The 16,947-nt window shown below is 38.8% G+C and overlaps 1 protein-coding gene across 1 annotated transcript in view; it reads right to left on the bottom strand.

Moving 5' to 3' along the window:
- Positions 1 to 1,342: 1,342 nt before the first annotated feature.
- The window catches only part of LOC140275592 (immunoglobulin superfamily DCC subclass member 3), a 36,990-nt gene continuing 21,385 nt past the window's right edge, over positions 1,343 to 16,947 (bottom strand). The window contains exons 11-14 of the mRNA XM_072371104.1: positions 14,275 to 14,388; positions 13,938 to 14,064; positions 13,614 to 13,728; positions 1,343 to 1,363 (exon numbers count right to left, since the gene is read on the bottom strand). Of these exons, the coding sequence (XP_072227205.1) occupies positions 1,343 to 1,363; positions 13,614 to 13,728; positions 13,938 to 14,064; positions 14,275 to 14,388 (377 nt within the window). The remainder of the gene's footprint in view (positions 1,364 to 13,613; positions 13,729 to 13,937; positions 14,065 to 14,274; positions 14,389 to 16,947) is intronic.

Here is a 16,947-nt window from a genome sequence, read left to right on the forward strand (position 1 = left end):
GTTTTGCTTCTGAGCCACCAGAAGTCACCAGAAGCCACCAGAAGCCCCTCCGGCACAGGAGAGCGACCGGTCCAGGCCACTTTAATTAAAGTCCCGGAAAGTCACCCACAACGAAGGCCGCGAGACGTGGAACCAAGAGAAACCCGGTTGGATCTGCTGGCGTTTACCTGTGGTTCGGAGCTGACTTAACAGGACAAAAGTGTGTCAAGTAAGATCTGCCCTGTTCTTACATTTCAGACGGTATGCGGTGGGTGTTGAGAGAATTCACGGTTAAAATAATAGATTAATCCAAGCTGTCAGCCTTCCACTTTAAATAGTAACAAACCCGACTATTTGAATAATTCTGGTATCCATCCATTCCCTCCCCTTAGTTATTTTCAATTCACTAAGTGTTTACTATATAATCATCCATATTCAAAGCATTTCTACTGTTGTCTTAAGGTTCATGTCTTTGGTCATATTATTTTAATAAATGGTTCATATATATATCGATAATTAACCGGTTGTGTTGTATGTTTTCTTTATGTATTTGTCAGTCCAACCAAACGAAAATTCATGAGTAGCGACTATATGAGACTGGAATTTATTAGTTATTAATTAATGATTAATTATTAATTTAACATACCAGAATAGTAAGTTTTTTTTCCTTCGATTGAAGGTGGTGCCCAAAACAAGGTTAAATATGGCTTATTCAGATAGTGAGATTGATTAGTTAGTGACATACTGTATGAATAATATCCATCTGATACTATTTAGTTGATGAGGACTGCAAGAGTGAGGCAGGCTCACAGGCAGAATAAGAGGCAGGTTCCCGCATACCTGTAGCTACCCCTTTCATCGAGGCAGGGAAAAGTGAAATGACAGAGACAAAAATAGATAAAATGTTGGTGCATACTTGAAATTAAAGTATTACTGCAACCAAAGCCATTTGTACAATATAAATAACTGGATGAGAATCGATAAGAGAACTGATAAGGAACTGAATCGATAAACGATATCAATAATGTGATCAGAATTGCTAAATTCTTAACAATTCCCATCCCTAGTCATTATTAAGCGCTGTTACTAGATTCTGAGTAGCAGAAATGCTAATAAAAAAATGGTGTAAATATATTTTACAGACAAGGAATTCACACTGTAACATATACTTGTGCTACAGCACACATCTCTGTGCAAAATGCGAAAAGAAATTTGATCTCTGAAAGGTGTACATGTCTCCATTCTTCCATAGGAGGACTCTCACCCTGACATGCAACATAACTACACAGCTGATGAAAATAAAAAGCAAGATCCAGAAAACAGCATGCTCTGATCATGATATTGTGCAGGCAATCACTCAGTTTTACTCCAAGCATGGACTGGACTGGCAGAGAACGGTTATGTTGAGTTACAGGTTTATTAAAATGGTCACACAGTTGTTGAAAAACAAGGTTTTTGTTATTTTCGTTGTAAGTGGGCTAAATCATTTATATTAAAAGTATTCTAACGTAAATTACTGCTGTAATTTGATTATTTTAATAAGCGATGTAACTTATTATGATGTCAGGTTTTTGACAGGTTTGATACTGGTGTAGCCACAGTGTGCACATGTGATGTTGCTCACTGTTGTCCAAGGAGTTCCTCAGGGAGTTTGTGTGTATGCTCAGGCACATGCAAAATTAAAGGGAACATTGATCACAGAGTACACTAGCTTCTGTAGGGACACTGTGATTCCAGTGAGGACTGTAAGGTGCTATCCAAATAATAAACCATGGATCATCAGTCACATCAAAGACCTCCTGAACCAGAAAAAGAGGGTGTTCCAGGTTGGGGATGGAGAAAGACGGAGGAGTGTATAACAAGATTTAGGTAGAGAGAAATCTGAACATCCACCTCTGCAGCAGCTTCCACCACCAGGCATCCTGAGCCCAACTGCACAGCCACCTCTGCGGCAGCTTCCACCACCAGGCCTCCTGAGCTCAGCTGCACCTCCACCTCTGTGGCAACTTCCACCACCAGGCCTCCTTAGTCCAGCTGCACCTCCACCTCTGTGGCAGCTTCCACCACCAGGCCTCCTTAGTCCAGCTGCACCTCCACCTCTGTGGCAGCTTCCACCACCAGGCCTCCTTAGTCCAGCTGCACCTCCACCTCTGTGGCAGCTTCCACCACCAGGCCTCCTTAGTCCAGCTGCACCTCCACCTCTGTGGCAGCTTCCACCACCAGGCCTCCTTAGTCCAGCTGCACCTCCACCTCTGCATCAACTCCCACCACTAGCCCTCCTCTGTCCAGCTGCACCCCCACCCTAATTTCTATGATTGATACCAACATCACTCCGCCATCCCTCTGCTACAACCTCTTTGTCTAACTATAGAGGAGGTTGGAGCTGAGCTCAGGAGACTTCAGTCAGGGAGGCTGCAGGCCCAGATGGAGTCTGTTCAAGGCTTCTGTGGGACTGTGCTGGTCAACGAGCAGTCCCTCTTCATGGGCTCTTCAATATGAGCCTTCAGATGGAAAAAGTCCCCGTGCTGTGGAAAACTTCTTGTCTCATACCGGTAGCTAACCAAATTAGGGCAACCGGTGGAGCTGAATAATTACAGACGGGTGGCTTTGACATCTCATATCATGAAGACCTTGGAGAGACTCCTTGTTCACCGCATAACATTACAGGTTGCTGAGGATCTTGACCCACTCCAGTTTGCCTACCAGAAACACATAGGAGTGGAAGACGCGATTCTGTACATGCTGCATCGGGCATATGCTTATCTGGATAGACTATATGACTGCTAGACCACAGTATGTCAGGATGGGGAGATGTGTTTCTGGAACACTGGAATGCAGTACTGGGGCTCCGCAGGGTACTGTTTTGGCTCCTTTTCTTTTCACCCTGTACACATCAGACTTCAGGTACAACTCGGAGTCCTGCCACATACAGAAGTATTCTGATGATACGGCTGTGGCATGTGTGCGCGGCTTTGTATGGCTGGACCAAAAATAACTGTTTGCTCCTGAACACTACCAAGACCAAAGAGCTGGTGGTGGACTTCAGAAGATCTAAAACCCCATACCAATCAGTCTGCATTGAAGGGGGGGTGGTGGGGAAGTGTCTGTTCAGACCTGCAAATACCTGGGGGTGGTGCTGGATAATAAACTGGAGTGGTCTGCCAACATAGAAACAGTGTACAGGAGGGGCCAGAGCTGCCTCTTCCTCCTGAGATGGCTGTGTTGTGCATGTGCATGTTTTATCACACTATCACTGAGAGTGCACTGTTCTATGCTGTTGTCTGCTGGGGGAGTTGCACAACAGACAAAAACTGCAGGCGCCTGGACAAACTGGTGAAAAAGGCTGGTTCTGTAGTAGGAATAAGGCTAGACCCTCTCAGTGCTGTGGAACAATGAATGAGGAGGAAACTATATTCCGTTTTGGAGAACAATAAACATCCTCTCCACAGCATCCTGGCAGAACAGAGGAGCAGCTGCAGTGAGAGGCTGCAGGACTGAGAGGTTCAGGAGGCCAGCAATCACTGACTTTTTAACAGTGATTGCTGACTTTGATGTTTTTCTCAAATGTATTTATTTATGTATTAATTTATTATTATTGTTGTTTTTGTTAATGTTCTAATATACAATCATTGTAAATATATATATTTTTTTAATTTTGAGCTACTTGACTAATTTTGAATTTCCCCCACTGGGGGATATAAGTATTTTTCTATTCTATTCAATTCTATTCTATCAAGGTGTCATAATATTATTACAATATACTTCACTTCATACATTGTCCAATCTTGTGTGAATTTAGCAAATATTGTGCATGTACCATAGCTCGTTTTATTACTTATACAGGCATATCTGAATGAAGCATAAGGAACATTAACGCAAAAATGACCAATGTGTAAATGACTGAATGTTATCCATAAAGTAGTTAGTAAAACAAACAAAGCACTGCTAAATCTAATCAAGACCACAATGCCTGAGGACACTTTGACCACCGTCCTTCTGATTGGAAGACAACAAAACCCCCCCACAACAACAAAGGATATAAAGTGGACCATTTTGCCTTGAGTGTCACTTAACACTCCAAGGATCACAACATAGATAGTTCATTTTAAAAAATAAATAAATAAAAATAATCGATGAATGATCAATTTTGAAGTTCACTACCTGAACCAAACGACTGAATGCTAAAACAATTAAACATCAAACAGACATAGCAACTGAGCCAAACGTCTTTATTTGGTTTTCTGCATATTGGAAAATTGGAAAAAGGCAGAGTAGACTTCAGACATTTAGGCAGAACAGTCTGTATTTACACAGAGACGGAGCAGTTTGGTAGGAACCAGATGTTTGTGTTATGAAATTGTTGCCATGATACTTGGCAAAAGATTTGGGTCCTCCTTTTAAATGTACCCTAATTTAAACAAGGGAAACTAAATAAAACAAACAGCCATGTTTTGAACTTCTAACAACTTAAACTCAAAGTAATATCTTTATTAATTGAGTTATGTAATGGTGCTTCTTTGGCAACACCCTATACTGAATTTTAATAACAACCCAATAACTAGAGAATATGTTCAGTTTCATGTTTTCAGAAAACCACAGTGAAGTAAAATGTCTGTTGTATGTATGACCAACTTTCAGATTAACACAGATGTGCTTACAGGAGGAAAGAGAGGGTAGCGGAAGCTCTAAAATATCCAGTTTAAACCTGAGACCTGCGCTTAACTCCTGAAGGAAACTAATCTGCTATTCCCCCTCCTCTCTTCTTTTGATTTTTTCTTTGGTGACATATATGCATTAACACGAGTTGGTAAGGTACAGAAAATCCAATAATTGGTTAGACAGAGGTAATGAAATGCCTGGTTAGGGTTGGAGTTAAAAATGATTTGATGTTAAATAAAGGACTTTCATAGCTTGCATCTTCCTCACAAACCATCACTGTGTCACATAGTGGCAGAGACACCAGACTCCTTTGGCTGAGGACTGTACATATGATATGTAATTGTGGTTTCCAAAAATGTAATGTCTTCTAACAAAATGTACACACTCTCATTTACTGCTAAAGAAATCTATTACATCAATAATTGTGTAAATGTTCTACTTTAACATATACAGTGAAAACCTGTGAAATTAGCTGGTCTCTGTAAACAACAGGTATTCTGCTCTCAGTCTTTTACTTTCAAACCTTTTGGTTTTGGCCAAAGACCATGAACATTACATTATTAACAACAGTTTAAAGCTTTAGCAAGTAGCAAAATCAGGAGAAAGGTTAGAGAACAGGGAAGGACATATAATGATTAAAGCCTTGTTTGTTATTGGTAATAGCTGCCAGTTTCTACTTTCCTACATTTTTCTATATTTTTGTGTTTCTTTTTCTTCTTGTGACTGGCTCCTCATAGCAGAATGTGTGTTTGGCATCAAAAACTTTTCAGTCTTAAATTTACTTTTTGGAAATCTCACATCACTTCCTCGAAGGCCATCAAAAAGTAAAGTCCTTTTCATAGCTTACTTAAACATGTTAAACAGAGAAAATTCTTAAATTGCCATAATTAATGTTTTCAAATCTAATAATAATAATATTACCAAAAAGGTTCTAAAGCAAATATTCATTCGGGCAACATTTCCTGTACACAGCAGGAAGAAAAAAAGACTCAAATGAAAAGAAACAGACATGAACCATTCCAAACAGAATCAACTATTTTAACAACCACTCCATAATTAATTCTATATTCAATTCACTTTTTGGTTTCACATTGGTTTAACAGCTTTAACTTCTTTGAAAAAAGAATAGCAGAGAAATGTCCTTATTTTTTATAATGCTCTGCTTTGAACTTGTACACTCATGAATGACGACAGTATACCTTGAGGGCTATAAAAGCATAAGTGGGTAATCTGAGAGTGTTTTCTGTCATGTAAAAAGGGGAAAAGCCATGGTTGACACCTGCGTTTGATTTTCAGCTGGGAAACTGCTCCCTCTGAAATCACAAGTAATTTTTTTTTTTCCTTTATCTCAGAAAGGAAGAAACTTTGACCTTTCTCTGCAGCACAGTCCAAATATCCATATATCCCAGCAGTTTATGATCAAAGATTGTTAGAAATGCTAACTCAGATGTGTCTTTTTAAAGGCTTAATGAGGATCAGTGTTTTTTTATGACATCTCCAAAAAAAAGGACTGTGCTGCAGAGAAATGTCAAAGTTACAAATGACAAGGGTACCATTTACTTTGACCTTTCTTTCTTTGCAGAAACTATGAGCCCAAGACATTGCATGTTTTTTCTCATCAACTCAATTCTATTTGTTAACATACATCAATGTTTACTTTTGAGGCCTGCTAGACATTCCAAAACAAGTTGAGATAGGGATAATTTAGGACTTATCTTGAGGTAAAAAAGTGATGTGAACAGATGACTGTAAACATGATTTGGTTCAAAAGCACCATCCATGAAAGTGATGTTGCACATCTTTTCAAGAGACACAAATATTTCACCAAGTCAGTGTAAAACTGCATTCTACACACATTATGAAGGCATGGCCGAGAAAGAGGTGGGTCGGAGTACAGTCCTGACCTGTCCAAAAATTTTGACTACAATTACGACTACAACCCAGTATTGTTGCACACTTAAAGATGCGTTTGCAGGAAGAACGAGACAAAATAACATTTAAAACTCTTCATCACTCGGTATCAGTGCCAAATTGCCTTTCATGTATTGTGAGAGGAAATGGCAATATTGCAAAATAAAAGCTTTAACGTCCCACCTGTCTTTTGATGCAGGCCTGAAATGCAAAAGTTCACATATGTTAACAAATTGAATTAAATCAATGAGAAAAAAAACATGACTTTTCATGCATATAAATAAAAATCAGAGTAAATTATTTATTTTTATGCATTTTCCATACCATCCCCAACTTTTCCTAATTTGAGATTATAGATAAAGCAACATTGTTTGTTTTTTTTTGTCAAAAAGTATTTTTCCTGTTATTCACTGTGATATTATATCATATTGTTATACAGTTTAATATTCTTTGGTGAACTGTTTTAAGCAGCTCTCAGACTTTCTAAATGCTATTGCTCACAAGCTTCAGGTAATGAGAAAGTGTCATGGTAAAGACTCTGAATGTTTGCATTTTTACTGTTATTTTGTTACATATGTTTATAGATAAATAAATATTTGGCAGTAGTTCAGCTAATTTGAAAAGACAGCATATATTCCTAAAAGTGTTGACAAGTCTTTTAAAATATCTGACATCTTCATTTGGTCATTCTTTAAAAGTAAAATGCTTAAATCAAGAAAATAAAAAGTTACGTGTTGATGGGGTGCATCTGAAATTACTTCAAAATATTATTTTAAAAAGTAGCAATGAAATCATAATCAAACTTCTTTTGGTTTAGGTTCAGTTAAAGCACTTTACATTCAGGTGACCCCTTCAAACTGAAACAATCTAAAACTGAAAGTTAATCTACATCTCTCAAGTAAGTTTCCTTGGAACACACGGAAAACCATCAAACATTTCCATCTTTGGGTACTATTCATTTTGGTTTTCATCATAGAATTGGTTTTTGGAAAGGCTGACATAGCAAAACATGATCTTTGTTTATTCTAGTGGATATCATACCACAAAACTCCTTAAACAGCCAACTCAGTGTAATTTGGTTTCCAGGCTAACTGGATACCAACTGACAGTCTGCCACTGGGAGATGTAACGTTCCTGTATTGCGTCAATTTCTTTCTCCACTCTGGTGTACCGTCAGTTCTGTGTTGATGAAACCTCCATTGTGTTTTCTTTGATGAACTGAAAAATTAAAATAGTTGACTTCAAAGTTTTGTTTTGTGATCTGTATTTTCCATTACCCAAGACATCTGCATGTCTATATGTCTTCTGAGGTGGGAAAGATGGCACTTTAAAGATATGGATAAGCACATAACAGAGCAACAGTAACCAAATCGCAAGGCCATTTTGTTGTCGCCGATGTTAAATCAGAAGGCTTCTTCCAAAATTTCTTCATGTTGATGGAAACATAAGGCATCCTGGCTTGAACAGGAGGTTATTAAGGTTCAAGATGATCTCTGGTCCAATAAGGCTTAGGGCTGTGGCAGTGAGCACTCTCTCGGGAAACCTGGTCAGTGACTGGCACGGAACACTGTGACTGGCACTGGTCAAGAAGAAGTTAGATAGGATTTGCTGCTTGGTTGAGTGGCCATGTCAAGCATTTTCAAGTTAACACTAACTTCAGTTATTGCTCAGACATTGCTGTACGCTGAGGTAGTTAACTTTGAGCATGGGCAGCTTTTGGTAGAGAAGGAGCTGAGTAGAAAGCATGGTTTTATGGTCCTTACTTCAAAGTGATGGACAATAGTTTCTGGTCTGACTCACCACAATCAGGTGTTTGCAAAGGCCGCTATGTCTCTTTCCTTGTATCAGAGAAACTGAAGGCAAAGTCTGTCATAACAGATTATTTAGAATTTCTCTTTAAGGTGATAATATTTGGCTTCATTTGGGGTTTCTAAACCACAGTACACATTCTTGCATGTCAGCTTTCTGATAGAGATCTGAGGAATAAAATGTTTTGGTTAAGGAACAGATCCCTGTTGAAAAATTGACATGTCTGTTGTGTACATTCTAAAATAATTTTACTGGTAATAATCTGAAGAGGCAATGCTTTTTGAAGGCTTTTCAAGATGTAGATGAGTATGTGCACAGGCAATAAAGGCAATTAGCTTTGGTTTGAGGTAGGGGCAGAGTAAGAGCTTAGGATGGGAAATGACCAGTTTGCCTCCTTGTCTACGAGTCTACATTCAGACTATTAGCAGCAGGTTTGGAGAAAGATTGATAGATGACAGAGTTAACTAGGTGAATAACAGACTATTGGAGGGGAAAACAAGGATGTGGGTGTTGAGATTATATTGACCAATGTCAGTCAGTACCCGTGCCAGGCAACCCTGGGGAATGCTGCTCAATCATAACTTGGCAATGCGTTGGACACACCACCTGCTGACAGGAAAAGTCACAATAGGAAGAAGAGAAAAAGAAAATAAGTCATACATCAGATATATTGAATAATTTTTTTGGGGGTGAAGTATGTTTTTTCTCCATTTTAAATCAAGATTATTTTCAGGCAGCTAAACACAGCTAAAAACCAAATACATAAATTCCAGTTTATTCCATCATTATCTCATTTTTCCACTGACCACCTGTATGCCACATAGGAACACAAAAACAGAGAAATCTTCTGTACAGCCATTCAATGCTCTATTAGGCTGCCTTTACACATAAAATGTGGTATGTGTATCATGTAACTTATTCTCAAGTTATCATTGTACAGGACTCATTATCTGCAGCACCAACCCCTCTTTATACATGGCTATTATGTTTATGTTTATGCATTTAGCAGACTCTTTTATCCAAAATGACTTACAGATAGGCAGATAGGGTAAGGGTGTCTTGCCTAAGGACCCCTAATGGAGTTAGTACCTTTCGTGTAGGGGATTTTAACCCAGGTTACCCACATGAAAGGTGTCAATCTTACCTCTACACTATCCAGTCTCACTGTCCACTTCTGTACCTCCTAACAGGCTTTTTTGGCCATTATCACCAGTTACGGTCCTTATACACCAAACTGCTGTGAAGAGGCAGCATTAACAACAGGGCCCCTGTGGGTCTCCTCATGTTACCAGCATCAGAACAAACAAAATACCAAAGAAACACACAAAAAGACATAGCTTGCCAGTGCGAAAGGGAACAATATGTTTAGCTTTAACTTTCTGATGCTATTGTGCCTCCCTTCTTGTGCACTCGTTTGCAACACTGAACAGCCAATCAGAATGACCTCTTTCACCAACAGCCACAATTGAGATTCTAGAAGTTGTATTAGCTTAAATAAATGTTCCAATAGAGTTGCAAAAAATAGCTACAGGGGTTTACACACCAAAAATACATAAAAGAGAGATGTTCACTGGCCCTCCAGCAATGCTTGACAAGTCAGATGTTGGCTTGGTGTATAAGGCCCCTTAGAGGAAACGCAGAGCGTGGCATCAAAGTAGGACAGAAATAAACCATGGGACAGCTGGCCCTGATAACTGCCACCACAGTGGTGATCCTTTGTAGAACCACCGTGTTCAGATTTAATCTAACTTGTGTTTTAGATTTATTTTTTATGTTCATTGTCAGTCACTGCTTGGTTAAATTTAAGCAACAAAAGCACTTGGTCTGCGTATTCTCATACTAGGTCAAAAACCCTCTCACAACATTCATGGTTTCTACATGCAGGTGGGTGAACTGATCAAAACTTTGCAGATGCAAATGCTGCTATATTCATTGCACAGTTTGGGTAAGGACTTCCAAAGTACTATTTCAGTGAGGAGTTGCAGAGGAATGGATAACAGCATATCTCCTTTAAACGTCTTTTGACTAACACATATCCATGTTGTTGTAACAATATGCAATATAGATAAATGAGAAAACTACAACTTTACACAAGAAACGTGGGCTTGTGTTGCCTTTTTTAAACAAAACCTTTTAAAAACAAAACATGTACTCTAGGATGAAACCATTGTGACGTGTACCAATAACTTTTAATAAAATGTTAGGTCATGGAATTGATAAAGAAAAGTTGTTTCAATTATACATGTAAGATGTACAATCAGTTATTATTCTTTTGTTAAATATATTTGTTTGCACACCCAAACATACATCTTTCTCAAGTTTTATAAGAGATATGTGTTTTCTTTAACTCCTCTTTTGAGTTTGGTTATTCATTTCATTTTTTTCATCTGCTCGATATCTTTGCCATATGTGTATACCAAATTTTGAAAGGAAAGGCACATGTTGTTTGGTGCAATATGTACAGTTGGCATGATCATACAAATCTGGAATGCACGGGGAAGGCTGCAGAAGGGATAGTTGTATGTGATGCAGTATACATCACACAGGCCTAGTGCACAAGTATGGGCTTAGGAGGCAGACACCCTCTTTATCTTTGAAACTCGACTTAAAACTCACCTTCTTGATTCATATTAAGGGTTGGCTTTGGTGTCTCTTAGCTATCCGTTTGATTATACTGCTATAGACTTATACTGCTACAATAATGCACTGAACATCCCTTCTCCTTCTTTACTTGCTATGTTCTAGATTATTACAGGATGTACACAAGTACATGATGATACTCAGCTGTACTTATCTATGAAACCAGATGAAACCTACAGGTTGGTCAGGCTACAAGCCTGTCTTAAAGACATAAAGACCTGGATGACTCAGAACTGTCTGCTTTTAAATTCAGACAAAACTGAAGTTGTTCTCTTTGGACCTGAGCGCTTCAGGGAGAAATTGTCTAGTTATATAGTTACTCTAGATGGTATTTCCTTGGCTTCTAGTTCTACAGTGAGGAACCTTGGAGTTATTTTTGACCAGAATTTATCATTTGACGCACATATAAAACTGGTTTCTAGGACTGCCTTCTTTCACCTTCGTAATATTGCTAAAATCAGGAACATCCTGTCTCAGGGTGATGCAGAGAAACTAGTTCATGCATTTGTTACTTCAAGATTGGACTACTGTAATTCCTTATTATTGGGCTGTCCCACATATTCTCTGAAAAGCCTCCAGCTGATCCAAAATGCTGCAGCCAGAGTTCTGATGAGAACTAACAGGAGAGATCATGTTTCTCCAGTTTTAGCTTCTCTTCATTGGCTCCCTGTTAAATTCAGAATAGAATTTAAGATTCTTCTTCTCACATATAAAGTTCTTAATGACCGAGCTCCATCATATCTTAAAGATTTAATTGTAAGATATTTTCCTAACAGAGCACTTCGCTCCCAAACTGCAGGTTTACTTGTTGTTCCCAGAGTTTCTAAAAGTAGAATGGGAGGTAGAGCCTTCAGTTATCAGGCCCCTCTCTTGTGGAATAAGCTGCCAGTAAATGTCCGGGAAGCAGACACCCTTTCCACTTTTAAGATTAGGCTTAAAACTTTTCTTTTCGATAAAGCTTATAGTTAGGGATGGCTCAGGTAATCCTGAAACATCCCATAGTTAAGCTGCTATAGGCTTAGACTGCTGGGGGACCTCATCTGTCACACCTTTCCTCACTTTGCTCTCTTTTTCCCCCTGTTTAATTTCAAAATTGATTTTATGTACATGTGACATTATTGTGGTTATTAACCTATGTTTCCCTGTTCCAACAGATATCCTTTGAATGGCGTTATGGTGTTTTTTCCCCCTCTTTTCCCTCTTTTCTGTCTTCTCAAACCCCAGCTGGTCGAGGCGGATGGCCACCCTTCCTGGTTCTTGTTCTGCCAGAGGTTTCTTCCTGTTAAAAGGGAGTCGTTCCTTTCCACAGTTGCCACAGGCACGCTCAGGACGGGAGATTGGACTGAAGACACATTTCGGTGCAATCTGTTGGTTTCCTTAGCTAGGATATTAATTTTTTGAATTAGCTCTATATGAATTAATTGGATTATGATTACAATGAATTGAATTCCAATTGGCTTGAATAGGACTATATTACTTAAGTGCCTTGAGATGACAATTGTTGTAATCTGGCGCTATATAAATAAAATTGAATTGAATTGAATGACATTGTTATCATTACCCCCCTTTTCTTTGTCAGAAGCTATCTGTGTCTTGGCGTTATGGTGCTTGTAGACCCCTCTTTCTGTCATAGTCTATGAGTTTTTGTGTTCTGGTTTTGACTTTGTCTTTTGGTTTCTTGGTTTCCTTGGTTTGTCTTCAGTTTACTTCTCGCTCTTCAGTAACTTTGCATCCTGTTTAATTTGGAAAAGTTTGGTCTGTGTATTCTGGTCTCATTCAAGGTGACATGTTTAGCTGCTGCTGGTCATGTTGGTTTTTTAGAAGTTTGTTTTTCACTTACACTCAATGGTGAGTCAATGGGATGACCCACTAACTCTATCATCCAAACCCATGCCTATACAAGAAAAACTGCTTTTGTATAGTTATCCACTTTCTTGAATGCTGCGAGTGAAAGGATTTTTATAATTGATAAGTCTTTATAAGTGGATACTACTACCAGAATTATCCCTCAGATCGGGTCATCTGTACTTCTAATAGGGATGAAGGAACATATAATCCATAATGATAAAGATAGTGTGAAGTTACAATAAAAAAAGTGTGGTGTACACAATGAGATCTAAACATGCTGCCTAATTATCAGTTTGATCATTGTATTTATCTTTACTTGCTATGTAAAAAAGACAGTAGGAATAATTAACAGTTAAAATGGTGACTTCCAATTAATCCAACTGATTTCAATCTAACAATGTTCTTAAAGTTTGAGGCGAGTTAGCAAGCCATTTGAGTGTGATGGATAAGTAAACAGTAAATGTACTCATGTCATTGGAGCGTGGTAGAAAACCTTTCTCTGTGCTGTAGGTTAATAGCTGTGTCTAAATATGTATCTTCCTTTTGTTTTGGCCTGTGCCACAATAAATCTGCAATGATCCCTTTTAAATAACAGAAAAAGATTACTTTAGCATTGTTTGATTTATAATGATTATAATTGATTTTTATGGTTCACTTGCCGATCTATCCTGTGTACTTTCTATTGACCAAAACCAAGACAAACACCTCAAAATGTAATATAGCTGCACACACTGTATAAAGTAGTTGAGAGATGTTGCACGGCTTACCCGAGTCTCAGACTCCACCCTGGCACAGTTTGCTCCACCTTTAGGGATGCTATTGTGTCCTGTATTAATTGTTGATACAGACCAGCTATCTTGTGTGCCTTTACGGCAAAACAGACTGTGGACAAGAGAACAGATTTAGCATAACTATATATTAACATGACTTTTCATCTAGGCTGATCACTAGAATAGTTTAGTTGAGGACGATATTAGTGAACATGATGAATAATGAATTTTCATTATTATTATTTAAGGAAAACTATTAATCGTGCATAATGTACATATTTAAACAACTAAGAAAAGGCTTTACTGCATGTTGACACTTGCCTGCGACGATATCCAAATATGAGAAAGAGAACACAGAAGATGATGCAGGCAGTGCCAATGTGGATGCCAATGACAACGCTGCTCAGAGATGTCTCCCCATCCCTGCACTGACACAGACCATTTCCTACTTGGAAAAAAAAAGATACTGACACAGGTTCTTGATTGCTTTTGGCAAGTGTGCGTCTACAAAAATATGTGAATTATTTCGGTCAAATAATGGAAATATTTGATGAAACCGCTTTCTGCAAAGTTATCATGTTTTATAAAGACCTACTTAGAGACGCTTAGTGGTAATATGTTTAGGCACTTCCAGAGCACAGTCTGTCATCACACTTACCAGTGATTTCGTCATGGATACTATGCTCGGCAAGTGACACCAGTCTCTTGGAACAATCACTCTCTCCATTTCCATTGTAGGCTGCCAGTCTGATCTCATACACAGCACCCGGTTCTGAAACAAAATGTCACTCAAGAGTTAAAGATATTTTTCTTTAATTTGAGTGATTTGTGTTGACTTCAGTGAACATTTGCTACTAAAAACATGTATGTTCTTTCTGCAGGCATCGAATAAACCTTTCTAACCCCTAGGAAGAAATTCCTGTTGATCTAAATTAATGATTGGATTATTTTCCGTAAAAATGATTTATTTATGCTTTAAAATGTCTTTGAGGTACCTGTGTCACTGTAACCCGTACCTTGTACCTAATGTAGCAGGAGGAATGTTATATTCCTATCTGACTTTAGCTAACTGGTCCCTCTAATTGCATGACACTTGGCAGCCTGTAACTCAAACGCAGCAGCCTATATAAGCAGGCTGTGGCTGCAAATGTTATTTGTGCTCTCAGCTCTAGTCTCCGCCCTCTTCCTGGGTGTCTATCCTCTGACACTGCTGCAGGTATGGTTTACTGCTCCTGCAGTTCTGTTCTTCTTGTAAATTGGAGTAAATTTGCTTATTGAAACTGTTTATTTTTGCAGCTTGCTTCGGTGTAGGCCCTCACTTGGCTACTGTTGGATTACCGCTGGTACATCCCTCATTCTTGATGGTATTGTGTGTTTCTAGGCCTTAGGTTAGCTGGTTGAGCTCAGGCTCTTTCTCTCCCTGGAGCCAACAAGCACTTGCCTGATCGGTTTGTATGTATGTATGGTTTGCCTCTCATGGCGTGCACTTCCTTACCGTCATACATGCCAGCTAAAAATTTTTTTTCATGTGGCCTTTCTCAGCAGCTAACCCTGCTGCCACTGTGGCCTACACCTGTGAAACAGACCACCCTCAGTGCCACATGAACTGATCCAGGAAACACATGATTATAGCTAGATAATGGGTTAGTTGCTTGTTGCAAGTGAACGTAAAAGTTATTGTGTGGGAATGCAAAAAGAAAAAATCTCCCCCTGTCCCTTAGTGAGCTCTGTAGATTTTTACTGTGTATATAGAAGTGCCAAACTTAATGTGAAAAAGCAGGCAGGACTGGCTAGTACTAACATTCATGTAGAGAAAGGATGAAAATAAACCAAGACAGAACTCTGCCTGGGAAAGAGACAGAGAAAGAAATGGTGATCAGATGAACTTGGGAATTAAGAGGGGGAGCGTAATGCAGAGGATAAAATTAATAAAACCATATTTGTCATTATCAGACACTGTCTATTAGCAGACAAAGTTTTAGCTTCTCTTCATTGGCTCCCTGTTAAATTCAGAATAGAATTTAACATTCTTCTCCTCACATATAAAGCTCTTAATGACCGAGCTCCATCATATCTTAAAGATCTCATTGTAAGATATTTTCCTAACAGAGCACTTTGCTCCCAAACTGCAGGTTTACTTGTTCTTCCCAGAGTTTCTAAAAGTAGAATGGGAGGCAGAGCCTTCAGTTATCAGGCTCTTCTCTGTGGAATAAGCTGCCAGTTTGGCTTCAGGAAGCAGACACCCTCTCTACCTTTAAGATTCGGCTTAAAACTTTCCTTTTCGATAAAGCTTATAGTTAGGGATGGCTCAGGTAATCCTGAAACATCCCATAGTTAAGCTGCTATAGGCTTAGACTGCTGGGGGACCTCATCTGTCACACCTTTCCTCACTTTGCTCTCTTTTTCCCCCTGTTTAATTTCTCAAATGATTTTATGTCCATGTGACATTATTGTGGTTATTAACTTGTGTTTCCCTGTTCCAACAGGTATCCTTTGAATGGTGTTATGGTGTTTTTCCCCCCTCTTTTCCCTCTTTTCTGTCTTCTCAAACCCCAGCTGGTCGAGGCGGATGGCCACCCTTCCTGGTTCTGGTTCTGCCAGAGGTTTCTTCCTGTTAAAAGGGAGTCGTTTCTCTCCACAGTCGCCTCAGAAACACTCAGGATGGGAGATTGGACTGACGTTTCGGTGCAATCTGTTGGTTTCCTTAGGGAGGATATTGTTTTTGAATTGGCTCTATATTAATTAATTGGATTTCATTGGATTATGATTACAATTAATTTAACTCCAATTGGCTTGAGTTGGACTATATTATTTAAGTGCCTTGATATGACATTTGTTGTAATTTGGCGCTATATAAATAAAACTAAAATAAACTGAACCAGCAGAGGTCGCCACATGCCAATAAATGAACTGTTTCAGAGATCCAGCCCACAACAGGATGAACTTGCTTGCTTTTTATCTTTTGTTCTTTCACTGTTCTCCACATTGATTAGTCCTAATCTATGACATTATATTGTATTATATAGCATAACTACATGTATAAAATATACATTATACTGTGTTGAAACTGTAGTGGACAAATCATATTGAGGTTTTAATACAAAACACACAACTGATATGTTGCTGAGAGAAAGCTGTGACTCTGTGAGGACACATGGTACTCAATGCGTCTCTTGTTTACTGTCCACTCTTGGCAAATGGCAAACATTTTACATGCACTGTGATTCTCTCTGTCACTTTCACTGGCTTTTTGGAATAAAGCCCTTAGGAAGAATAATGTAAAACTAACCAGTGTCTGTATAAATGAATGCTGTATTGAACAATTGAACAG

The sequence above is a fragment of the Leuresthes tenuis genome, unplaced genomic scaffold (assembly GCF_036924035.1).
Source record: "Leuresthes tenuis unplaced genomic scaffold, fLeuTen1.0.hap1 SCAF_18, whole genome shotgun sequence".
Taxonomy (NCBI): Eukaryota; Metazoa; Chordata; class Actinopteri; order Atheriniformes; family Atherinopsidae; genus Leuresthes; species Leuresthes tenuis.